A 27,555-nucleotide genomic window follows, 5' to 3' on the forward strand; every position below is an offset into this window, starting at 1 on the left:
TGGTCTCCCCCAGGGGGTAGTGGTCCCCCCCAGGGGGTAGTGGTCACCCTCAGGGGGTGGTTGTGGACTCCCCCAGGGGGTGGTAGTGGTCTCCCTCAGGGGGGTGGTAGTGGTCTCCCCCAGGGGGGGTGGTAGTGGTCTCCCTCAGGGGGGTGGTAGTGGTCTCCCTCAGGGGATGATGGTGGTCACGTTCAAGAGATGTGCAAGCTCTTCATGCTAGGAATGTCTTATTGGCTGTTCTGTATTATCTCCTATAGTAATAAAATACCTCAATACTCAAGCCTGGACCGTCGAGGCCTGAGTACTGATGATGACCTTCGTCCTGTTTCCCTCTATGTTCGTCGAATACCGATGTATCTACAACAATGGCAGATCAATACGGTCACCATGGTCTCCTCTGTCGAAGGTTGGTGGGAAATATCGCAAGTCAATGGCAAGCAATTGTTCAGTGTCGGTATGACTTCTCACAATGTTTTTAATAGTAATTTTATTTTGTAATTATAATATTTACTTTTTTTCTAATGATATCTCTAAAGGGTTTACTCCAATTTACAAATCCGAACTTGATGGAATCAGTTTGTATTTTGTCATATATTTAACTGTTACATGGCATTAGCATGCAAATGGAAGCCCAGTATACGCGCGTTAAGAAAAAATGGCCTTCAGGAAATTTGTAATAAATTTCTTTTGTATTTAGTTTCAGAGAATTTATAGTTTTTAAATTATTAATTTGATTCATCTTTCAGTTTTTTATTCTTTGTCGATCGTACAGTGCTAGAAACCTGGTCACCGGAGCTAAATCTCGACCCTACAGTCTCTACTTGGTAAGCTGTTAAATCACTAAAGAAACATAAACAAACACACACATGTACATTCAAGTATGCACACATTGAAACATAGATACACACACTTGCAAACATACATACTATTTGTGTATATTTATACATACATGTACACAAATAAAGACACACACATGCACACACACACACACACACACACACACACACACACACACACACACACACACACACACACACACACACACACACACACACACACACACACACACAGGGAATCGACAGGGTTGATAAAGACAGGCTATTTAACACAAGGGGCACACGCTCTAGGGAACACAGGTGGAAACTGAGTGCCCAAATGAGCCACAGAGATATTAGAAAGAACTTTTTTAGTGTCAGAGTGGTTGACAAATGGAATGCATTAGGAAGTGATGTGGTGGAGGCTGACTCCATACACAGTTTCAAGTGTAGATATGATAGATCCCCATAGGCTCAGGAACCTGTACACCTGTTGATTGACGGTTGAGAGGCGGGACCAAAGAGCCAGAGCTCAACCCCCGCAAGCACAACTAGGTGAGTACAACTAGGTGAGTACACACACACATACACACACCACAGATTCCTGCATAAACTTTACATATATAAATCCTCAGAAAGAAACTCATGTCATGCAAAGACACTTTATTTTAAAATATATTTCGTATATGCCAGCAGTGACAATACTGCTAAATACTCAACACAGTATTCTACACTAAATATCACTAAATACTCATTACCAGGAGCGTCTATAGTAACACCACTATCATACTGGCGCCCACGGCAGTGACAAGACAGTGCTAACTGGAACGTGCTGTTAATATTTGGTAATATTAAATATATTTTTTTTATATTTTTTTTTACTACTAGCTATGGGAGAAATGTCAAGAGTTTTGTACTTGATGCGGAAAAGAATGGAAGCATTAGGAAGCAGAGGTGACCAGCAAGTCAGGTGTGATTCACTGCTCTTTTTTTCTTCCCCTGACAGCGGATGAAGGGTTGGTGAAAGGGGACATGCTGACAGCCGATCAAATACTGGAAGGAGGACAAGACTGATACCTGATATTGGGAACCCATTCTTAAGAAGATAGATTGAAGCGACTCATACTGCACCCCCCTTTTGGCCACTATTGAAGAGAGTTCGACGTTGAATCAAAGTTGATTGACGTTAATTCGGCGTTTAATTGACGTTTCTTGTGTATATTGTGACCACTGATCTTTTGTGTCCACAGTGACTCGCTAGAGAGACGCAAGACGAGGGGGGAGGAGATATAATGGAGAGTTTCAAGTAAGTTTGGAGCATAAACAAGATGGATATTAAAGATTCTTAAACGACCAAATTCAGGTTAGAACCGCAACAATGTGAGCGAACTGGTTTTCATTAGTTTTGAGAGGCATATATATATGAAGTACTTCTCCTCTAACGGTTGTGGAATGGGCTGTCAACCACCGTTATTGAGCCAAACAGTTCATAGGGTTTAAAGAACAGGTTGGATCGCTAAATGGCGATCCAAATGTCTAAATGACTGAGAGGGGCGGATTAATTATAGTGGGGCTCCCTTTAACATGGGGCAATAGGCCTTCTGTGGTGCTTAATAATTCTTGTGACGTCCAGGATTGGCAGTGATGATAATGTTGTTGATCGCGCATTCATCCATAAAACAATTCATCAAGTATAGAGCTTTTTTTACTTGAGAGCGCCACTATGATATACAAGACTAGTGTCCAGATATTTCGTTGGTAAAGAGTCATCTTATTTTGGTAAGTTAGATTTGTGTTTATTGTTTGAACTCAAGAGCCTCAGTAATATAAGAAAAACAGTTCGTAAATGTAATCAACTCTTCATTACTGAACATTTCATCGACATAATTATATATATATATATATATATATAGATCCTTATTCAAAAAGTTTGCTGGGAACTCAATTTGTTTGCAAATTTAAGATAAAATATGTTACATAAAAAAAATAAAAGTCCTGGCGTCGTTGCAAGCTAAATATTTTTGGGGTCAAAACTACTGAGCAGAGTTCACTAATTGAAATTAATTTAGCATGAAACTGGGAGAACGGTAATGAATAGCATATTCTGATCCCATTTACTTTACACAAAATGTTTCCATATTACTAATAACGACTCCAGTTGGTACAGCGTCTGTTTGTGAGCCCAACACCTATGTTTGTTTGTGTGTGTGTGTGTGTGTGTGTGTGTGTGTGTGTGTGTGTGTGTGTGTGTGTGTGTGTGTGTGTGTGTGTGTGTGTGTGTGTGTGTGTGTGTGTGTGTGTGTGTGTGTGTGTGTGTGTGTGTGTGTGTGTGTGTGTGTGTGTGTGTGTGTGTGTGTGTGTGTGTGTGTGTGTGTGTGTGTGTGTGTGTGTGTGTGTGTGTGTGTGTGTGTGTGTGTGTGTGCGTATAACTTTTCTCTTTCCTAAAATCACAAGCCAAGAGACGTCCTGAACAGCTTTTTGTCATTTGATCACACGATGTCGCCACTCACGGGATCTGATCACTCTCTCTGTTCACCATTACCTCTCTTGACATTAAAAACAAAATCTACACATGTATGTAAGTCTTAAAAAAAAAGCTTATTTCTCATGTTTACGTGTGAATGTGTACCCGAGTACTGTTTGGTTGTCGAAGACAAGCGTGGGAGTCTTAAATACATTATCAGCAACCTAAGTTATCGTTGCTGTTCCCTCGTATATCTGCAGACGGATCGGATTAACGATCGATTCTCAAACAGAGAGCTCAGTCCGCCGGCTGTTGTAGCTTCCCGTTTCCCCCGGGTGGCTGTTGGTCAGTGGTCGGGGGCGTTGAAAGACATTTCCGCTTGCACTTTGTACAGGTCGAAGAACTTCCGCTTGGCTAACCTAACGGCCGGAGTTTCCGTCACGGGCTTCGGAGCGAGAAGATTGAGTCTGGAAGTCAGCGGAGCAGTTGGTCTGGCTTCGTAGGTCCAGCCACGGGGTCCCCACACCATTCTCTGGGTTCCTTTCTCCTCTTTCTCTTCCTCCTCCTCCTCGGAGGAGGAGGAATCTTCTTCATTTCCTTCCTCGGAAGACTCGCCATCTTCTTCTTCGGAGCTCTCCTCGCCCCATTCGTCTTCCTCGCTGGAGGAGGTTTCGCCGTGCTGATCTTCCTCAGATGATGAAGATTCTCCCTCATCAGAATCTTCTTCGCCCTCTTCGCTCTCTTCTGAGTGTTCTTCGCCCTCTTCTGATTGTTCCTCGCCCTCTTCTGAGTGTTCTTCGCCCTCTTCTGGGTGTTCTTCGCCCTCTTCTGAGTGTTCTTCACCTTCCCCGCCTTCTGAGTGTTCTTCATCTTCCCCGCCCTCCTCTGAGTGTTCTCCACCCTCTTCTTCAGAGTGTTCTTCATACTCCTCTTCATCCTCATAATAAATTCCTCCCTCGTGGTCAGACCCCTCCTCTTCCTCCTCCTGCTCGTCGTCATCCTCCGAGTACCTGTTCGTGTCGTAGGCCTGGCGGTTGTAGGCTTGGCGGTTGTAGGCCTGGCGGTTGTAGGCTTGGCGGTTGTCGTAGGCCTGGTGGTCGTCGTAGGCCTGGTGGTTGTCGTAGACCTGGTGGTTGTCGTAGGCCTGGTGGTCGTTGTAGGCCTGGTGGTCGTTATTTCTGTTTCTGCCTACCAGCGTTCGTGAGTAGCTCCTGACAGCAGGCAGTCTGCCCTCGCGGTTCTTGGCCACCAGCCTGATGAGGTGAACAAGAAAACAACAGAAAGTTAGGCCTATAACTCACTCGCGCTGTGGGCTCAATTTATGATTAATATTGATTTACAGGAATCAAATATAAAGTATTTGAAAGTATTAAATAAAAAAAGTATTAAACACAAGAATGTTAAAACATCAATGCTATGTATTCTCATAAACCCAATGTACCTTCTTGTATATAAATAAATATATAAATATGACACTAAAGTATTGTTCAGCAGGTTCGTTAGTAGACCAGTGTGGTGGCCTCAATAATCATATAGAGATTGATAGGCTCAAGGCGTTAAGATAGGCTTAACACCAAGCCTATTGAGCAAATCTTGCTAGAAACATTTTATGCATTTATACCTTCGTTTAATGTCACTTATTATGCAAAACATCGTAATATGGAATCAAAATATCTGTATAAGTCAATTATTTTGACCTGAAACTAGGGTTCTGGAGATAAGACCACTAACCAATGAAGTAAATTTAGTATTAAGGTGTCTCTCATGGGCTTTCTACAGTACCTTCATATCTTAAAATGTTCTTATTTATGTCTATAATTTACTTCGATAATAACCTAATGAATCACATGAGGGTTCGCTCTCCAGGCTAAGAGAGAGACAGAGAACCTCACGACAGGATCTTGCGAGCGAACGAGCTCGCAAGACCCTCTCGTTCCTCACAGAAAGATGAACGACTAAATAACGAGTATGGTCAGCGAGGTCGTTAAAATGAGCGGGAAGAGAGGAGGCCGAAAGAGGGGGGGGGGGAGGGCAATTCAAATCTTATAATGGGAATATGAAAAGAGAGTCATTTACATATTTACATTTACATCTCTCTTCTCAGATACATTTGTTTTAGTTGGGGGGTTAATGGGGAAGGTCGTTCTTATATCGAGACGCTTACAGAAACCCAGCGGCAGGTATAATTTTGGTTTTCATATTACTTGTTAGGTTGTATTCTTACAAGTGTTATATAACACAGGAGCCACAGAGATATTAGAAAGAACTTTTTTAGTGTCAGAGTGGTTGACAAATGGAATGCATTAGGGGGTGATGTGGTGGAGGCTGACTCCATACACAGTTTCAAGTGTAGATATGACAGAGACCGATAGGCTCATGAATCTGTACACCTGTTGATTGACGGTTGAGAGGCGGGACCAAAGAGCCAGAGCTCAACCCCCGCAAACACAACTAGGTGAGTACAACTAGGTGAGTACAGGAGAGCTTTAACACTTGGAGCTTAGTGATCTTAATCAAGTTGGTTTGATTTTCCTCTGTGGAATTGGTCATGTAAGAGAAGTGCTACAGTGCGTTAAGCGTAGTGGTTTGCTGATCTGCTGTGCAATTATTAGACTGGGAGATAGTTCGTGTGTGTGTGTGTGTGTGTGTAATTACCTAAGTGTAGTTACAGGATGAGAGCTACGCTCGTGGTGTCCCGTCTTCCCAGCACTCTTTGTCATGCAATGCTTTGTGTGTGTGTGTGTGTGTGTGTGTTGCCAACCCACTTGAGTTGCTTGTTGTACAGCCTGAAGAACTGGTCGTTGGCCTTCTTCACCTCCGGAGTGTTCTCCACGGGCGCGTACTGACGGTAGCTGGCCACCTGTGCCCGCCCTCCTGTAAACACCGAACTAAATTAACTCACAAATAGTTACAATGAGATAATAAAAAGTGAAGAAGCAAAACCATGTTGGGAATGGCATCATGGCAGAAAATATCATACACTGTAAGTTTTCGACTGTGAGGGGCAGCTTCAGGAGGAGTCACAATAACGTGGCTGAAATATGTTGACCAAACCACATACTAGAAGGTGAAGGGACGACGACGTTTCGGTCCGTCCGGGACCATTTTCAAGTCGATTGTGAGACCGAAACGTCGTCGTCTCTTCACTTTCTAGTGTCTGCTTTGGTCAGCATCAGAAGATTACGAAGGAGAAAAGTATCAACACAATTCCCAGGTGTTTACTCTCCTGGTTACCATCACTGGACAGCATCCCGTACTGCGGGATCACCATAGCCCGTGCTAATTGGAGCTTTTCGTTCCAGGTAGTAAATCTTAAGCAACAGCATACAGCATTTCGGCTGCCCTCCTCCCCTGCCCTCTATCACCCTGACACCCCCAGTTACCCTGCCTTCACAGCATCCCTGCCCATTGTGCACCACTTTTCCCTTCACTACCTCATCTTCTACCTTTGACTTCTGTGCTCTTCCTGTTTCAGTGTTTCTTATTACATTCAATTTTCTTGATCCTTCCTGCTCTCTTTTCAGCCCTCTTTCTCCTCTCTCTGTCTGTCTCAGTTTCTCTCTCTCTCTCTCTCTCTCTCTCTCTCTCTCTCTCTCTCTCTCTCTCTCTCTCTCTCTCTCTCTCTCTCTCTCTCTCTCTCTCTCTCTCTCTCTCTCTCTCTCTCTCTCTCTCTCTCTCTCTCTCTCTCTCTCTCTCTTTCACTCTCTCTCTCTCTCTCTCACTTCCCTGCCTCGTCCCTAGGCACCAGGGGCGTCAGGAAGAGCGAAACCTCAGCTTTAGTCATTAATTATTGTGAAGTGAATAACAGTTTTATCCAGCTGCCAACTCTCATCATCAGCGTACATAGTGCTCTCTCTCTCTCTCTCTCTCTCTCTCTCTCTCTCTCTCTCTCTCTCTCTCTCTCTCTCTCTCTCTCTCTCTCTCTCTCTCTCTCTCTCTCTCTCTCTCTCCTTCCTTACTCTTCCCAGTTCACTTACTTGTCACCTTATTTTGTATAAGTTATCAACCAATCTTGTTCTGTTTTAACTGGCTATTATTGTCACCCCTCAAAATACAAGCCTTGTCTTTCTTCCTTGCTTGTATGTTCTCAAGAGTTTGTGCTCACTCTCGATAGTAATCGAGGCGAGGCCGTACCACGGCAAGGAAAAGTTGCAGATTAATATATGTACTTTTATAATTAATATTCTGAATGAAAAGTCAGAGGATAGACCCCCTGAATTACTCGTTTTTTTAATACACTGACACAAGTGTGAAAAAGCCGTGGCTAACCTTGTCTATAGGTGTCCGCTGGAGCATTCTGTGCCGTGCTCCTGACCTGGGACAGGTTGCCTCTGTTGGGACTGGACCTGACTATGGCGTTGCTTAGGCTGGGGCTAGACCTGTGGTGAGTGGAGTAGGAGTAGGAGGCTCTGGGAACAGTCTTGTAGACTCTCGAGTAGGACTCGGTATCCCTGGGTTCCGCCTGCACCACCAGCGGCCCACTCTCCAGCACCAGCACCGCCGCAAAGGCCACCAACAGCACCTGGGGAAGCAAAGGTGTTAGTTGTTTAACCTTGGTGTCTCAATTAGAAAATTGAGAGCATTTTCAACAACAACATCCGCCCAACCACTTGGTGTGGACGGTACAACGAGTCTCGCTTCATGCAGGTCGGCGTTCAATCCCCGACCGTTCAAGTGTTTTTTTTTTTTTTTTTTTTTTTTTTTTTTTTTTTTGAGATATATACAAGAGTTGTTACATTCTTGTACAGCCACTAGTACGCGTAGCGTTTCGGGCAGGTCCCTGGAATACGATCCCCTGCCGCGAAGAATCGTTGTTACAACCAAGTACACATTTTACTGTTGAGTTAAACAGAGGCTACAGTTAAGGAATTGCGCCCAGTAAATCCTCCCCGGCCAGGATACGAACCCATGACATAGCGCTCGCGGAACGCCAGGCGAGTGTCTTACCACTACACCACGGAGACGGTTGGGCACCATTCCTTTCCCCCCCCCCCGTCCCCATCCCAAATCCTTATCCTTCCTTACCCTTCCAAGTGCTATATTGGAAAGGGCTTTGGGGCTCTTTCCAGTGGGGGAGTGCCCCCCCCCCTCACAATGGCATAGCGCTTTCCCCTGATAATTCCCTCCCCTCCGGCAACATCCTTAATTTTGTCCAATAGACTTGTGTCCCTGCAGGTGATTGGTCGTTGTTACAGAATACACCAAAGATAATGTAAATGATCACGTAAACCTCACTCCACCTTGGGGGACGACATTGACATTTACTGCTGCTCAAGAACAAAAAAACAAAACAAAAAAACTCACTCAAATGATTTCACGGAGGCGACGAATATACCACCCAATAATATATATATATATATATATATATATATATATATATATATATATATATATATATATATATATATATATATATATATATATATATATATATATATATATATATATATATATATATATATATAAATCTGGATGTTTAGTAGAGATGCGAAAAATGTTCTATCTAAATTTATTAAGAAATGTTCATTTCTGCTCCTGGATGCTAAAGGGTGTTTTAACACTTTCCAAATCATAAGATCTAGTAAGGAGTCCTCACTACTAATAGGGGGGGGGGGGAGTCCTGTCTGCTGTCTTACCTAAAGTTGAGAGACAAACTTCATTGCAAGTATCTCAACTTCATGTAAGTTGAGAGAGTAACTAACACAACATCTGGTTAGTTATGTTGGTTGTGGGGGAGGGGGGTTGTTGGTTGTGGGGGAGGGGGGGTTGTTGGTTGTGGGGGAGGGGGGTTGTTGGTTGTGGGGAAGGGGGGTTGTTGGTTGTGGGGAAGGGGGGGAGTTGTTGGTTGTGGGGAAGGGGGGGAGTTGTTGGTTGTGGGGAAGGGGGGGTTGTTGGTTGTGGGGAAGGGGGGGAGTTGTTGGTTGTGGGGGAGGGGGGGTTGTTGGTTGTGGGGAAGGGGGGTTGTTGGTTGTGGGGAAGGGGGGGTTGTTGGTTGTGGGGAAGAGGGGTTGTTGGTCGTGGGGGAGGAGGGGTTGTTGGTTGTGGGGGAGGGGGGGTTGTTGGTTGTGGGGGAGGGGGGGTTGTTGGTTGTGGGGGAGGGGGGGGTTGTTGGTTGTGGGGAAGGGGGGGTTGTTGGTTGTGGGGAAGGGGGGGTTGTTGGTTGTGGGGAAGGGGGGGTTGTTGGTTGTGGGGGAGGGGGGGTTGTTGGTTGTGGGGGAGGGGGTTGTTGGTTGTGGGGAAGGGGGGGTTGTTGGTTGTGGGGAAGGGGGGGAGTTGTTGGTTGTGGGGAAGAGGGGTTGTTGGTTGTGGGGGAGGAGGGGTTGTTGGTTGTGGGGGAGGGGGTTGTTGGTTGTGGGGAAGGGGGGGAGTTGTTGGTTGTGGGGAAGAGGGGTTGATGGTTGTGGGGGAGGAGGGGTTGTTGGTTGTGGGGGAGGGGGTTGTTGGTTGTGGGGAAGGGGGGGAGTTGTTGGTTGTGGGGAAGAGGGGTTGTTGGTTGTGGGGGAGGAGGGGTTGTTGGTTGTGGGGGAGGGGGGGGTTGTTGGTTGTGGGGAAGGGGGGGTTGTTGGTTGTGGGGAAGGGGGGGTTGTTGGTTGTGGGGAAGGGGGGGTTGTTGGTTGTGGGGGAGGGGGGGTTGTTGGTTGTGGGGGAGGGGGTTGTTGGTTGTGGGGAAGGGGGGGTTGTTGGTTGTGGGGAAGGGGGGGAGTTGTTGGTTGTGGGGAAGAGGGGTTGTTGGTTGTGGGGGAGGAGGGGTTGTTGGTTGTGGGGGAGGGGGTTGTTGGTTGTGGGGAAGGGGGGGAGTTGTTGGTTGTGGGGAAGAGGGGTTGTTGGTTGTGGGGGAGGAGGGGTTGTTGGTTGTGGGGGAGGGGGTTGTTGGTTGTGGGGAAGGGGGGGAGTTGTTGGTTGTGGGGAAGAGGGGTTGTTGGTTGTGGGGGAGGAGGGGTTGTTGGTTGTGGGGGAGGGGGGGTTGTTGGTTGTGGGGGAGGGGGGGTTGTTGGTTGTGGGGAAGGGGGGGTTGTTGGTTGTGGGGAAGGGGGGTTGTTGGTTGTGGGGAAGGGGGGGTTGTTGGTTGTGGGGAAGAGGGGTTGTTGGTTGTGGGGGAGGAGGGGTTGTTGGTTGTGGGGGAGGGGGGGGTTTGTAAGCCTGGGTCCTGAAAGAGAAAATCGGAGGAGTTACTCAGTGTATGTTGTGTGTTGTGAATGTTGTATGTTGTGTGTTTATGAAATTGTGAATGTGATGTTGCGTGTGGGTTGTGATGCTGTGTGTGTGTTCTGTATGTTGTGTGTTATTGAGCCTGGGTTGCGTATATTGTGTATTTGACCCGTTTATATTCTGTATGTAGTGAATGTACTGAGTATTTTGAATATGTGGGTGTGTGATGCGACCCCCGTTGCTAGTGCAACCGAGGGAGCTTGCAAGCCAACACGGCCCCACGCCACCCAGAGCCTCATCTCCAGACTCTGCAACACACAAGAGATGTTGCTTGTCTCCGGGTATTCTCCTAAGATCACAAAATACACAAACACCCATCCATAGCTTCTTTGTATCCATCCCTTCCCTCACACATGGAGGGAGTGCATGGGAGAGTTGTGTAAAACCCTGTTTTGTGTCTCGGAGAGGCTGCAGGATCCAGTAAGTTCAGTAGAACTTCGGTTGCAACTCATTTGACCAAGTCGTAGCTCATTCGAGTAAGACAGCGTCTGTGATGCTCTCGGACGCAGGTTTGAATCCTAGTCACGGTCCCTTGTGGATTTGTACATCCCTCCCCTCGTTTCCTCGTCTCTCCCTCAGGAGGTCCCACTTGTGGTGGTCATAGGAAGTTTCCCTTTGTTCTGGCAAAGCATTTTCTCCCACTGGTATTGTAGAGTGCATCTCAGTTCCCTACCCCAGCCCCCCCCCCCCCTTCGTTTTTGGCAGCAAGTTGAAACTAACTAAACAACTTCTAAGTAAATAGATATTCAATCACTTTGAAGTATTTCTGCATTACATTTATACAGAAAAGTTTAATTCTATCTTGCAGTAACCGCATTATATAACAAAACACTACCATTAATACTACTACTAATACTACTATTACTACTACCACCAATAATAATAATAATAAAAATAATAATAAAAATAATAATAATAATAATAATAATAATAATAATAATAATAATAATAATAATAAATCACAGAGAACTAGTGTTGATCAGCAGTCATCTAAAATCCATCTTTCAACGAATACTCCGTAGCACTCCTCCGAGAAGCAGAGGACCGAGTCCCGCATTAACAAGGTCAGCTTCGAGGCGAAGTAATTATTTAGCCACAACTGGCGAGGGACTTGACCTTATGAAGGACTTCACCAGCTCGTGTCACAGGTCGTGAAGGCTGCTGACGGCGGCAGCGTGCTCCCTGTGACCTTCACCTTTTTTACACAGCATTAGCAATAGTCTGCAAGGTCAGACCAGCACGTTTAAGGCACCAATAAATCTGTTAAATTCGCAGTGAAAGAAGGAGGCTTTTCCCTGGAAACACAAACCGAAACTGTCTCAATTTTCCGCTCGTTACAACTTGTAATAAAGTTGTTACGTCTTGGCTTAACGTGTTTATGACGTATTAGAACGTTGTTACAACTTGCTATATTGGTTGTTATAACTGGTTAGGAGGGGTTAAAACTTGTTCGAACGTTGTACCAACGTCGTAGTTTCGCTGTGTGTTTGGCGGGTTGTTGTTGGGTTATCAACTCCTGGAGGGTTAGTGAGGCCTATCAATCCCTGGAGCGATATTAGGGCATATCAACCCCCCCCCCCTCTGAAGAGATATTAAGGTGTATCGTTCCCTGAAGGGTAATTAAGGCCTAGCAATCCCTGCCGGTTATTCAGAGCTGCTACGCTTACTTAAGGGACCAACCGGTAAGTGTACTTTTGAGCTGAATAATATACTTCACGCGTGTATACACAGAGAAGCAGAATACACCACTTGGTGTGTATCCTGAGGTCTGAGTACTGAGGACTCTCAGTGTAGTGATGAATCTCTAATAGATTTGATGAGAAATAATTTAGTAATGATGAATGCTAAGAACAAAAAAAAAATGATTGGAAAATATTTATTATAAATTCACACGATTTATATGAATAAATTCCGTTTTTCAATACTCTATTTTTCAGTAGTTTTACTTCAAGCTTGTTCAACCTTTTAGCAGAAGAACTAAGTACAACCTCCAGAACAGTTTGTACCACTCACAATACCGGAGTTGAGGGTGGGTGTGGGGGTGTGGGGGTGTGTGGGGGGTGGGGGGTGTGGGGGTGTGGGGGTGGGGGGGGTGGGGGTGTGTGGGGGGTGGGGGGTGTGGGGGTGTGGGGGTGGGGGGTGTGGGGGTGTGGGGGTGGGGGGTGTGGGGGTGGGTGTGGGGGTGTGGGGGTGTGTGGGGGGTGGGGGGTGTGGGGGGTGGGGGAGAAGCTGTCTGGTTCCTACACAATTCTGGTTTTGAAGGGGGGAAGGGAGGGGTCAGGTCAGCTTCCCAAACTTACACCGTGGGACACTGATCTCAGGAAGCAACTACATCTACCTTCAGGAAAGGTCTCCTTGTGCTTGACCGTATTTTTTCATGCTATATGAGTAAGCAACACGTGGCTCTGCAAGCTATTGTGTCATTGCCGTGGTCGGTGCCGAGACCTTTGCCAAGGTCTTCGTCTTCCCGTTGGAGACAAATGGACAGAGTTTCTTTCACCCTGATGCTCCCTGTTCATCTAGCAGTAAATAGGTACCTGGAAGATAGACGGCTGCTACGGGCTGCTTCCTGGGGGGGGTGTGTAACAAAATGGAGGCTTGGTCAAGGACCGGGCCGCGGGGACGCTAAGCCCCGAAATCATCTCAAGATAACCTCTCAAGATAAGGTCAGCAGACAAAACGGAAAATGTTTGACTTTTAAGAAACGAGCAGAATATCACTTGTAGTAATCTCTCTCACACTGGGCAGATTTTAGATCTTCTACGGCTTTGTACAACCCCAATATTCTTATGATACCTAAGTTGCCTTCTTAAGTCGGGTTACAGATCGACAAGAAAAAAAAAACGGAACTTCAGGCTTAACTTTGAGAACTACGGTTGAGAAGCTTTGTATCAACAAGTACGGGGTTTAGAAACGCATGGTTGAGAGCTTGCAGAGATAAAGTGAGGTATTTTCCTCAATAAGCGAAGACTTACGAGAAAGGATTAAGATTTTCTATCTTTTCAGGCAGTAAGTTGTACGAGGGAGAGGAAAGAGGACCCGCCGGTACAGAATATAACGAAATTAGGAGATATGTTAAGAGGTATGTTCTGAGGAGAAGCTGGAAATGTTGGGGCTTGGTATGTTGCAGCCGTCTGGTGGAGAGGGTGAGTGGTGGAGAGGGTGAGTGGTGGAGATGAAACTAATGGTCAGTGATGGTACAAAATAAAGTTGTAAGTCTTACTGCACAGCGTCCAAGAATGTCTTCATTTTGACATACTTCCCCCCCCCCCCCCCGTCTCCTGCACATTAGTTCCTTCATTCTGCTCCTTCTACCTCCTGCTTTGAGTTTCAATCTTACGATGTATTCACAAACCAGTACACAGTGGTCCTCGGCTCCTAGTGGAGTGTTGTGGTATCTTCTCTCGATCTCAGACCATTATTGAGTGACGACGTGATCTGGTACAGTTGTTCTCATGCCTTCCCTTAGCTTTTCAAGTTTGACTTGCTGTGTTGAGAAATGTGTTGCTTTGGCGTCCACCTGAATTACTCTCCATGTATCAGCTGGTCAACTCTATGTTTTTGGTTTTGTTTGCCTCCAAGTCTATTGCCTGTTACTGAAAGCTCCCATGGTTAGAAGTTTAGACCTCATTCCTGATGAGCAGTTGATGCTGACCTTTGCATGATGTTCATTCCTGCTCTGTTGTCCATTTTATATTCCTTTCTGAGGCTTCTATGGTCTTCACAGCGTGGCATGTACTCAGGCCTTACTACCGCTAACTTCCCACTCCACCACTTTCCGTTGAAGCTTGTGACAGTCCACATTTTAATATTTGTCTGTAATAGTAACTTCCTGTATCACAAGCGTTACACTCACTCCTTGTTCCTTCTCTTTTTGCTGACCATGTAACCCCTAGGTAACACTATGTCAGCAATCATATGTTTTGTCTCTACCACAGTTATAACATCAGGATCTGCCTCACAGATTTTGTCCTTCAGCTCATTTGCTTTGTTGGAGATACAATCCGCATTTGTATATCAGATCTGACAAAAACTTTTCTTCATTACCCTGTCGACTGAATTTCAGTTAACACGGGATAGGAAGTGGGAAAACAAGACTCAGAGAAAGCATAACAAAAGAACTATGAAATGGGAGAAAAGTGTGTGAAGCAGAAGATGTCTGGAGAGAAGAGCTTGTGGGTGAACATGAGAAGGACGATGAAGCAAGAAAGCAGGCTAGAGAGGAGGAAAAAAAAAAAGAGGCTAAGGACCAAGAGGAAGAGCTGGAGGGAGAATAACATGGTGCAGGAGGAATGGGAATGTAAAGGAGAAGGCTGGAGGAGAGACGGATGACGGAATATGTGAGTGTGATGAGAAGAGTTAAGAAGAAAAGAGCAAGAAGATGGAGGAAGAGGTGGAGGAAGGAGGACAGGAAGGAGGAAGCACTCCATATAGAAGTTGGGGGCAAATAGGGCATCTGGTGTGGACACGGAGGCGGCCAGAGTGAAGGTTGTGCATTACTGAAGGTAATGTTGAGTGAAATAAAGTATTACTGAGGTAGGACTTAGTGAGCCGAGATAGTGTTGAGTGAGCCGAGGTATAGTGCAGAAGGAGCTCAGGAAGTGGTAAGTGTGCTGAGGTGGTGCTCAGAGAACTGGAAATAAAGTCTCCCAAATGTCAGTTGTGGCGGGAAAAAAAGAGCGCGCTCCGATTACCGTAAGAACGTGTCTCAGACGCCTCCAGCCACTCTGTGTCTCATTCACGAGCGCTGAGACGCGTCTCTCACCACCTCCCTCGCCTAATCATACATCTCCCAGCTTGTGTGTGTGCATCAAGCATATGTAGATAGGTACATGTGACATATGTCATCCAGATAAGAAGAAAGCTTCACAAGGAAAGGTTTCGTCAGCTTAGGATGTTTAGATCGAGGCGTCTGGAGCAGGCCGGACACGCCCACCGGGTAACACGGAAAGGTCAAGGCGAACTGCCAGTCCGGTGAAAGACGAGGTGTGGTTGTGGTACGGTTACCGCAGAACGGAGGAGACGGAGGAGGAGGAGGAGCAGGGGGGAGAAGGAAGAGGAAAAGTAGGATGAGAAGGGTGGAAGCGGAAGGGAAGAAGGTAAGAAACACGCCCTGGAAGTGTGAGAAAGGGTGCAGGAGAGGGTACCATGATATACAGAAGAGGTGGAGACGCAAGGATAAGAGCAAAGACTTTGAAAGGGTAAGTTTAGAGGGGAAATTATTAAAAAAGAGGGAAGCGAGAGGGTTGAGTGTGAAGTGCAAGAGGAAATGTGGATAAGTGATAAAGCCTCATTAACTAACCACAAGTCGAAGTCGAAAGTAATCAATGCCGCCCGGATATTGACGCAGAACTCAATTTCTTCTTTCTAGATTTTCATTAAAAAAAAAAAGAAATATAGATGATCAAATAGATCTGCAGGGAGTCCCAGTTACCTACGCCACTACCCAACCAACGGGACTGACACTGGTGGATAATGTCACCAGCTGTGATTTACATGTTTCACCGAAGAACTTGTTGCTGTCTCCCTCAAGCCCAGCTCAAGAACTCAGGCCTCGATTGTGACAAATAATCTTGAAGACATATGAACATTGTGACGTGTGATCAAGGCCAATTACCATTGTAACTGATAAATGAATGATTAATGAAATTTAACAAATACTCAACTAAATTAACCCAACCTAACTTCATTTCTGCGCCAGGAGGTTGATGCAGTGTTCCATGAGAATATCCTCAACCAGCAATATAGTGGCAGACGTGATACAAAGCTTGTTATTAACACAAGCAATATACCAGCCAGCCAACAAACAAGTTTTTTGTTGTTTTGTGATTATTTGTAAAGAAAACGAGAGTGGATGTGAAAGGGGGGGGGGGCGGTGCTTTTGGCCGGGGGACGGGGCGAACTGAAGGGGAAAACAAGTTGCTTGTTACAAAAATAAATATTAATAATAATATTATACTTATACAAAAATACAGTGGATCAGATTACAGTTGTTACTTAATACTTACTTTTGTCTTTTTTACTTTTCTCTGACGGTCAGCATATTTCTGTTACTATTAATGATAATAATATTTGTGTTATTATTATTATTATCACTATTTTTATTATTATTATTATTATTATTATTATTATTATTATTATTATTATTATTATTATTATTATTATTATTATTATTATTATTATTATTATTATTATTCTACCCTCACTACCGGCCACTACATTCCTCTCAATATCCCATTCCATTACTTCGCAGGTCCATTCCTTTTATCCCTAGCTATCCCTCAGGAGGTCCTTCCCTATCCTCCCTCAACCCCTCCCCGGAACCCCCCACAGAAACAGGTCCCACCTGCTCTCCAAGTCTTACCCACTTGCCAGGGGCCCCACTTGTTCCCCCAGATCCCACCCTCTACCCAGGTCCCACCTACGATCTAAGGCCCACCTATTTCCCCCCCCCCCTCCCCCCAGGTCCCACCTAAGACTCCCTGAGCTTCTTCTTCTTTCAATAGACATTTTCCAAAGCTTTCACCTCTCGTGTTTCTGCCAGCCAGTACCCAAGTTTCGGCACACCTTCCGGTTTAAAGTTTGACGTATAGATCCCGAAGGATTTTATTTGGCTGGAACTTTACCAATCTATTTCGGTTCAAGAGCCACGGAGTTGTTGAAGTTGGTGGAGGAGAGGGAGCCCGGTGGATAGAGGGGAGGGGAGAGAAGATAGTGTGGTACTTCCACTTCCTCCTCTCCCTTATGAGTGAGAAGGAGAAGAGGAGTCGGAGATAGGGAGGAGAGCATGGTTAGAGGATAGGGAGGAGAGCATGGTTAGAGGATAGGGAGGAGAGCATGGTTAGAGGATAGGGAGGAGGAGGACTTACGCAAGGGGAAACCGGGCTTGGAGTGGCGCGAAATGTGATGGACAATGACGGAAGTTTGAGCTCTTTTTTTCCAATAATGGTGGAAGCTGGGTAGGTCTCGCGGGCTTACAACTTAGGCTGTTAAGAGAATGGGAAGTTGGTGGAGAGAGAAGGGCAGTTAGTGGTGGCGGTGATGAAGATGGCGCTGGCAGACTGTTATACGGTGTAGATGCCAGGGCAGGGGGGGGGGGGGGAAGGAGGTATGAGATGTGAAGATAACACATGAGGAGAGGGAGAAGTGAGAGGCATGATGTAGGGAAAGGTAAGGGTAGGAGGAGCTTCCGGTGGGGGAGGGTGGTAGGATGTTGAATAAAGATGTGTTGTTCAGAGGTTATGTTGAACGGTGCAACGTTTGGTTGATGGTGTGATGATTATAGTGGCAGGTGGTGCTAGGTGTAGTGGCAAGTGGGGCTGCTAGGCAGCTGGGAAGAGAGACAGGCAGTTCTGAGAACAGAAGTATACGTTGCAGGGAATGGGGGGACGTGGGGGGGGGGGGGTCGGGGGAGGAAAGTGACGCCATGTTTGTCCTTCGAGGAGAGGGGGGAATATGAGACGAGATATCACGATCGGGCGTGACACACCCACAGGGAGATACCCCATGCCCCTGTGCCCCCTGACGCATAAATATATCCTCCCTGCTTCGATCATGGCCACGCCCTTGTCTTCTTGCTCTTGTGTTGGGGTCCTGGATTACCCCCATGTATGTCATCCCCATATTTGAGTTTGTCTTCTATCGAGTGCAGGAAGGTTATCTTGAGATGATTTCGGGGCATTTTAGTGTCCCCGCGACCCGGTTCTTTACCAGGCCTCCATCCCCAGGAAGCAGCCCGAGACAGCTGACTAACACCCAGGTACCTATTTTACTGCTAGGTAACAGGGGCATAGGGTGAAAGAAACTCTGCCCATTGTTTCTCGCAGGTGCCTGAGATCGAACCCAGAACCACAGGATCACAAGTCCAGCGTACTGTCCGCTCGGCCGACCGGCTCCCTCCCATAGGAAGGGAGAGTGGAGGACGGGTGGCAGCGAGGGATGGGTAGAGTTGGGCGGTGTTGTGGGATTCTGTCCAGAGAGTGCTAGAGTGAACCTCTAAGAGTGAGTTTAGTTCATTAATTATGCACCCCATTCTGTGAGCAGCAGTGGAAAAGATTAATGAGGCACATAAAAGGCTCAGGAACTGAACCTAACATTCAGGTAACTAAACAAGTTACAATCTTGATCAACTAGTTATGCATTAACTACATATATCAGTAGTCAAATATAGCACATTGGGGTCTACTCAGGTGGAAAAGGGGTCGACCCCAAAATATTGCTACATTTCATCTGCCATTATATTATGAATAGCTGAAAAACTCTTTTGAAAAAAAGCAACATTTCAGACTTGATGGGAGTCGTGAGATTCGCAATGAGAGCCAGCACGTCTCGATGGGAAGAAATTGCACCGACCCCAACCCACTTATGACAGTCCCATACCACCCTTTCATCACCTTGCAAAGTTGGGTGAGACTAGCCCCATGCGCCTATGGCGTCCAACCTTGGAAAAAGAACCCAGAAATCCCCTTTTTACAGATATAGATCAAAGGTTTAAAAATTAAACCCCTACAGAAAACTAGAGCTAGACGTCGTCCGACAAAAAACGAGAATAAGAGATCGGAAAGAGATCGTCCAAAGGAAAACGAGAGAGAGACGTCGTACAAAGGAAAACGAGAATAAGAGATCGGAAAGAGATCGTCCAAAGGAAAACGAGAGAGAGACGTCGTACAAAGGAAAACGAGAATAAGAGATCGGAAAGAGATCGTCCAAAGGAAAACGAGAGAGAGACGTCGTACAAAGGAAAACGAGAGACGTCATACAAAGGAAAACGAGAGTAAGACGTCGTACAAAGGAAAACGAGAGAGAGACGTCGTACAAAGGAAAACGAGAGTAAGACGTCGTACAAAAGAAAACGAGAGAGAGACGTCGTACAAAGGAAAACGAGAGAGAGACGTCGTACAAAGGAAAACGAGAGTAAGACGTCGTACGAAGGAAAACGAGAGTAAGACGTCGTACAAAAGAAAACGAGAGTAAGACGTCGTACGAAAGAAAACGAGAGTAAGACGTCGTACGAAGGAAAACGAGAGTGAAACGTCGTCCGAGAGAAAGCGAGAGTGGCGGGTAGTGACGAAGAAGGAACGGCCGCGGGAAGCCCCAGGTAGCCAGCAGGGTGTGGCGGCGCCCAAGAACTAACGGAGGGGGGCCGCGGGGCTCCTGTTTTTTTTCGTCCCGTCTGAATCTTACCAAATCCGGTACCTCCTGAGGGAGTATATCGCCTGGAGAAGGGACGACGGGGGCACTCCCAAGGTCCCCGACACACGTGACAAAAACATAAGAGTCGGAAAACGAGCAGACATCCGGCCTCACCTGAAGTGTTGACACTTACGGAGTTTAAGTGATACAGGAACTGTATATATATATATATATATATATATATATATATATATATATATATATATATATATATATATATATATATATATATATATATATATATATATATATATATATACAGTTCCTGTATCACTTAAACTCCGTAAGTGTCAACATATATATATATATATATATATATATATATATATATATATATATATATATATATGTCGTACCTAGTAGCCAGAACGCACTTCTCAGCCTACTATGCAAGGACTGATTTGCCTAATAAGACAAGTTTTCCTGAATTAATATATTTTCTCAAATTTTTTTCTTATGAAATGATAAAGCTACCCATTTCATTATGTATGAGGTAAATTTTTTTTTATTGGAGTTAAAATTAACGTAGATATATGACCAAACCTAACCAACCCTACCTAACCTAACCTAACCTATCTTTGTAGGTTAGGTTAGGTTAGGTAGCAGAAAAAGTTAGGTTAGGTCAGGTTAGGTAGGTTAGGTAGTCGAAAAACAATTAATTAATGAAAACTTGGCTTATTAGGCAAATCGGGCCTTGCATAGTAGGCTGAGAAGTGAGTTCTGGCTACTAGGTACGACATATATATATATATATATATATATATATATATATGTATATATATATATATATATATATATATATTCAATGCATCTTTTAATGAAATGCAAATGGTCAATAGATATGATAAAAGCTCTGCATATTCAAATATCAGAGCTGGAACGAGAAATGATTTTAATATACTTTTAGTAAAAGAAACACACAGATTAATTTATCAAATCTATATTTTTAAGTCAATTAAAAAAGATTTATTTTTGCATGTATTAAGCAGACTTACCGAGAACAATAATTATATTATCCATAAATTCTCATTCTTCTCAGATCCTGAAGTTTCTCCCACTAAAGAGAAACCTCTCTCATACTCTTTTTTTTCGTTTTCTCTGTCTGTCTGTCTATCTGTTTGTCTGTCTGTCTGTGTGTGTGTGTGTCTGTCTGTCTGTCTGTCTGTGTGTCTGTCTGTCTGTCTGTCTGTCTGTCTGTCTGTCTCTCTCTCTCTCTCTCTCTCTCTCTCTCTCTCTCTCTCTCTCTCTCTCTCTCTCTCTCTCTCTCTCTCTCTCTCTCTCTCTCACTGCCTCTCTCTCTCTTATAGAAGAAGGAACACGGGAAAAGGACAGATGGATTTCAAGATTAATTTACAGCTGTACCGTACAAATACAGTTAGGGTTTGTTTATATGAGGCGGAGGCGACTAATGGATGTGAGTACAAACCTAAATGTATTTATGGGGATTGAATCTTAACTCTTTGGCCCCGCTTCTCATCCCGCTATATTGACTGGTCAAAATGCCTTTTGGATGCATTTGTTCATATTTGGATTTTTTTTACTGCTGTTTCAGTGGCACATTTGAGCATTTGGTATTCGTTTGTATTCTTTATTCACATACCACCCACTCCAAGGTATTACCGGGGATGAAGGACTCTAGGAAGGGAATTGTCAGGGGAAGTGCCAAGCCACTATGACTATATTGCACTTGAAAGGGGTCAGGATAAGGATTTGGGATGGGACGGGGGGAAAGGATTGGTGCCCAACCACTTGGACGGTCGGACTCTATGAATCAACACCACTTAATATTATAGAATTATACAACGGGAATGGAAATAATAATTCCTGTGGGGAACGCTGACTGCTCTCTGACACCTCCCCGTCAGCTGCTTGACACAGCTGTACAGGCCTGGTACTGACATGAGCTGGGCCAGGCCAGCCTATATTGTGAGTGGGTCGTGTACTTCTGCAGGTGTTATGATTGTTAATACATAAGTACTTAAAAGGAATTTCCTGCTTCAATTTCCTTCGTGGTCAGACACTGACACATTGTCCATCACGTGTTAATTTCGTCGTGATTTACATACACACACGTGTGTGTGTGTGTGTGTGTGTGTGTGTGTGTGTGTGTGTGTGTGTGTGTGTGTGTGTGTGTGTGTGTGTGTGTGTGTGTGTGTGTGTGTGTGTGTGTGTGTGTGTGTGTGTGTGTGTGTGTGTGTGTGTGTTTATTTTTTGTTTGCCGAGATATTCCTGAGTGGGCCCCAAGCCTCTGTCTGGCCACTGAGTGTCCCTTATGTCTAGCTTACTCAGGTGGTGGATGAGTATTTATGACTTCTACGTTGACTTCAGTAAGATTATGTCCAGTGTGTATAACAACTTCCTCTGCGGTATTGAGTCTCAGTTGACATCTTATTTCCTTTGTAACTGTGTTAGACAATGTTCCAGTGGCCTGTAGGGCACTTCTCCACAAGGCTGACATTTCCTCTTCTTCTGGAAGCTGTGAGCGTATTTCCCATGCACTTGGGTCTCCACGTCTGAGGCGTTCAGGTGCACTTATGTGTTTGTATTGTACTCTTTCCTCAGTATAAATGGTTCATAGTTGGATGACGACTTGTACCAACCCGCAGATCTTGCTGTTGCATCACAGTCACTGCACGTCTTCTGCATTGCTCAAGCTCTATTTTCATAATCTGCTTAAGACTCTTTGGTACGTAAATGTCTACATTGCCTATCTTAGTTGCAAGCTAATAAAGGTGTTTATATCCTGTGCACATGCGTATGTGTTTGCGTGTGGGCATGCGTGTGCGAATTGACCATCAACAGCTCCTTTCCCCCGCCCCCCCCCAAAAAAAAAGAGCCCTAAATCCTCCACACCCAGCAGCACGAAGTAGCCATGGGTGATCGTGTCCCCAGGGAGCCCTGAACTTTACACGATGTGCCTCATAAAAACAGCTTTGAGTGTCGCTGGTAAACTTAGCATTTCCCGCTGGGGGTCCTGGTCTTCATGTATATTCCCTCCAAGCCTTTTGTTGGATTCACTTAACTTGATTCTTAGAATTCCATTTTAATGTCAAGATCTCCACTAGGATCCTTCCGTTAAGCAACTTCCAGAATGAATAAACTGTTTAGTGATTAATTTAATGTTTATGTCGGTGTCAAATTGAATTTATATATATATATATATATATATATATATATATATATATACATTATATATATATATATATATATATAATGTATATATATATATATATATATATATACATTATATATATATATATATATATATATATATAATGTATATATATATATATATATATATATATATATATATATATATATATACATTATATATATATATATATATATATATATATATATATATATATACATTATATATATATATATATATAATGTATATATATATATATATATATATATATATATATATATATAATGTATATATATATATATATATAATGTGTGTGTGGGAGCATTTAGTGATATAATCAGCTTTTGACACATTCTATAGGGTAACAGCACAGTGCCGTGTCCCAAGCATATTAATAACAATATAAAATAATATATAAAGATGGCCAATAATATACGTCTTAATGTCTATGCCTTAAAATCTATATATTAACAAAGATTACCACACGAACAAACCCACAAGAGCCGTGACGAGGACCCTTGTTAGATTTGTCCATTTGATGCATCACGCTATTGTGATTTCTGTGTGCAATAGATTACCACACATTTGGGTCTGTGAAACTGAATAATACCTCGAGCTCAGACCGGAGGGTTTGGCCGAGGACACAGGCTGCCCATTACTGGGAATGGGTGAGGTGCTGGGGGGAGGGGGGGGGGGTACCACGCCCTGATCACCACCCTCACCACACTATTTGCCGAGAGCGGCCCCGCCCTCACTATAGACGTGTCACGATATGACCCCCAGGGTCGTGACCTCCAGCAGCCCTCTCCACACTCGTCCACGACGCGGGAGTCACCGTCAGGAAACAGGAGTTGGAGAAGACGGAGCACAACAAGTACTGGGAGGGAGTAGTGGGAAGGAGGAAGATGGAGCACAACATGTACTGGGAGGGAGTAGTGGGAAGGAAGAGGATGGAAGCACAACGTGTACTGGGAGGGAGTAGTGGGAAGGAGGAAGATGGAGACGAACAGTCCGATGGTGAGTACAAAGGAAGGTAGTCTGACGAATGGTCATTTAAGGCATATAAGCCCAGTTGTTTTGTGTGAAAAAGAATTAAAGATAAAGACAAAATTAACATGAAAATAGTTTGAAGAGATATCTATTGGGATTTATTAATGTATATAATATCCAACTTTCCAACAATCACTCAATTCCCATTTCTTTAAATCAAAAAGATTTCGACTTGTAAGACAAATTTGCCCAAACACACTTCCTAAGCGTGCCTTGGAAAGACTTGTATTTCACCTTACACACCTGAGATAAAATACCGCAAGACAATGCCACATAAGAAGAGTAAAGTTGAGACTACGCGATCCGTACTCTTACGACTGTATCATAGAGACACATGTGCAAACACCACAGGTAAACAGAGTGTAATCTTTTTTTGCGCTACCGCTCACAGGCTGAGTATGGGGTGCACAATAAATTAGCCTGGTCTGGCCGCAACAATCAGACCAATTAGTGGCATGATATTCACAGGGTAGCCTTGCTTTGCTTATATTGTGGTATAATGCTTGTCTTGTTTTTATCCTGATTGTATATGCTGCTGGATATGACTGATGGCAAACGGGTTTTTATTTTGGAGTTTCTTGTATTGAAGTAAATGATATTTAAGTGGACAATAATGGGTTTGAGTGTAAATAGGAAAGGTTGTAGAGTGTCTCACTCCTGTGATACACTTTGTATACAGGTTGTGTGTCACTTTGCTACTGTACCTCAACAGGATTTTTTGGTATTTCCTCAAAAATAGTTTCTCTATAAAATCCTTGTGAAAAGTTTTGAGAGCCAAATTAATCACGAGAAAATTAGTGACCTCCTTCCAGATACACTGGAATGTTGTGACGATATTTTGTGATGAGAACCATACATAAGAATTATACCATAAGTAGTTTATCTCTCTCTCTCTTTCTCTTTAAAAAATAGTGATGAGAACGTAATTGGTTCATGGTAACTAGGAAACACTACCTGAGCACTACCTTGACCACACCCTCTCCGCTAATGATCCAACTCTTCCTCATATATTAACCCACATACACCCTCCCACCCACCCACACACACACACACACACACCCTCCTTCCCTCCCACACACACACACACACCCTCCTTCCCTCCCACACACACACATACACACACACATATACCCCCTCCTTCCCTCCCACCCACCCACACACACACATACACACACCCACCTTCCCTCTCACACACACACACACACACACCCTCCTTCCCTCCCACCCACCCACCCACACACACACATATACCCCCTCCTTCCCTTCCACCCACCCACACACAAACACACACCCCTCCCTTCCACCCACGTTCACAAACACACAGCCTTCCTTCCACCCACCCACACACAAACACACCCACCCACCTTCCCTGCCCCTCCGTGCAGCCAGTACGGAAGTTCACTTCAGTTAACCCCACAATCTGGGATGGGAAATACAAGACTTCTCCACCGTATCAGGGCGCGTCAGGCCGCTCGCTGGAGCTGTTTTCACCTCCACATGAATCAATAAATCCAATTTTCTGAAACTTCTCGTTTTGGATTAATTTCTGCAGTTTGTAGATGCCTGAGGCACGTTCACCTGAATCAGTTGCGCTTCGTGCATATGTTGCAACAGTTAGAGATGCAAACAAAAGGTTGATAATATAATATATATATTCGGGGTCAATTATACGGCTGTATAGCATGAAGTACCGAGTGAAAAAAAATTGAAACACGAGAGATATTCGTGAGGTTCGTGTTCAAAAACATTACACGGGAAAAAAATGAATAATTGCATCTCTAAAGTTCATTCCCAAATGCCTTGTTATGTTGGGGTCCTTGTTACGTCAGGGAGGCCGACACTACCTTTCGGCCCGGCCTCGCCTGGCCTCGCCCGACCTCGCCCGACCTCGCCCGGCCTCGTCCGGCCTCGCCCGGCCTCGCCCGGCCTCGCCCGACCTTTCCCGGTCTCGCCCGGCCTCGCCCGACCTTGCCCGGCCTCACCCGACCTCGCTCGACCTCGCCTTACCTCGCCCGGCCTCGCCCGACCTCGCCCGGCCTCGCCCGGCCTCGCCCCACTGGTCATGCAACCTTAATCGTTACCGTATTCAAAACAGCCATTTTATATAAAGGTGAATAGTCAAATGCTAACTTACTTACCGAGTGCCTTTATGTGTGTGTATGTTTCTGCCGTGTGTGTTTACTGTTTATCCCTGCAGAATCGAGCTATTAGCTCTTGGGCCCCGCCTTTCTAACCAATCTATGTTTCCTCTATTATAACTACTACATATATCATTTTAAAACACGCATACACACATCCCCAGGAAGCAGTCCGTAGCAGCTGTATAACTATAACAATATTATAACTCTAACAGGGGAGCCGGTCGGCCGAGCGGACAGCACGCTGGACACATGATCCTGTGGTCCCGGGATCAATCCCGGGCGCCGGCGAGAAAACAATGGGCAGAGTTTCTTTCATCCTATGCCCCTTTTACCTTGCAGTAAAATAGGTACCTGGGAGTTAGTCAGCTATCACGGGCTGCTTCCTGGGGGTGGAGGCCTGGTCGAGGACCGGGCCGCGGGGACACTAAAGCCCCGAAATTATCTCAAAATAACCTCAAGATAACCCAGGTACCTACTTAATGATAGGTAAAAAGGTGCATTAGGGTGAAATAAACTCTGCCCGTTTGTTTCTGCTTCGACCGGGAAACGAACCCGGGACCTTAGGACTATGACCCCCAAACGCTGTCCACTCAGCCGCGAGACCTGTGTGTGTGTGTGTGTGTGTGTGTGTGTGTGTGTGTGTGTGTGTGTGTGTGTGTGTGTGTGTGTGTGTGTGTGTGTGTGTGTGTGTGTGAGCATGTGTGTTTATGAGCATTAATTAGGAAAACAAGGAGATAATCGGTGAACAGAATCATTATATATATTGTTATCTATTATGTTATCATTAACGCTTAGAATTTCTTATCCAAATAGAATACACAACTTGACTATTATATAGAGCCATTTAGTGGACAAAAAGAAGCAGAGGATAAATTTATACAATTCACTTTCTCGTTCCAGGTCCCCGTTCCATGTTCTGCTCTCCCTGTGTATATCTGTTCCATTCCTTCGTGACCAATATTCTTAATTCAAGTTATAAATGTTTTCCCTCAGGCATTTGTCACCAACTAATTCATCCATTACATTAGGAAATGTAGATGTTTATCTCTAAGAATGTTTGGTAATATGTTTATTGTTTGTGATGTGTGTCTATGTATGTATTAACACGATGTACTGAACGGGGTGAGAATAGCTTGAGCTACCTCATCCCTTTGTGTGTATTTTACCTCAATAAACTTATTTCAATTTCAATTTAAATCACATTCTCGTCTACACGTCTCCCGTTTCTTAGATGATAGATAAGTGTCTGTATGGCAGAGTCTCTGTCCCATAGGGCCTCTGTCCCATCTGTCCCAGAGGACCTCTGTCGCAGAGGGGCCTCTGTCCCATAGTGCCTCTGTCTGAAAATGAGTTCTCGACAATAGACGGGCGGGCATCAAGGTCTGTCTAGCGGTAGACAAAATGTCAAGCAGAGGTATACGTCAATCTTAAAAATGAAGGCGAACTGCTTAGCAAATCAGTCGCACTTCAAGACTTGAAATGAGCCCCATTTTTTTGCATATTAATGATTCGTGTGCAATTAGACTTGGGAGA

General features: G+C 44.7%; 1 protein-coding gene across 1 annotated transcript in view; it reads right to left on the reverse strand.

Annotated features, from left to right (window-relative positions):
* Nucleotides 1–1,463: 1,463 nt before the first annotated feature.
* Nucleotides 1,464–27,555, reverse strand: part of LOC138369767 (uncharacterized) — a 32,951-nt gene continuing 6,859 nt past the window's right edge. Inside the window, exons 2-4 of the mRNA XM_069333273.1 lie at nt 7,549–7,801; nt 6,045–6,153; nt 1,464–4,532 (exon numbers count right to left, since the gene is read on the reverse strand). Coding sequence (XP_069189374.1) covers nt 3,626–4,532; nt 6,045–6,153; nt 7,549–7,801 — 1,269 coding nt within the window. The 3' untranslated portion in view covers nt 1,464–3,625. The remainder of the gene's footprint in view (nt 4,533–6,044; nt 6,154–7,548; nt 7,802–27,555) is intronic.

This window comes from Procambarus clarkii, chromosome 29 (genome assembly GCF_040958095.1).
Source record: "Procambarus clarkii isolate CNS0578487 chromosome 29, FALCON_Pclarkii_2.0, whole genome shotgun sequence".
Classification (NCBI taxonomy): Eukaryota; Metazoa; Arthropoda; class Malacostraca; order Decapoda; family Cambaridae; genus Procambarus; species Procambarus clarkii.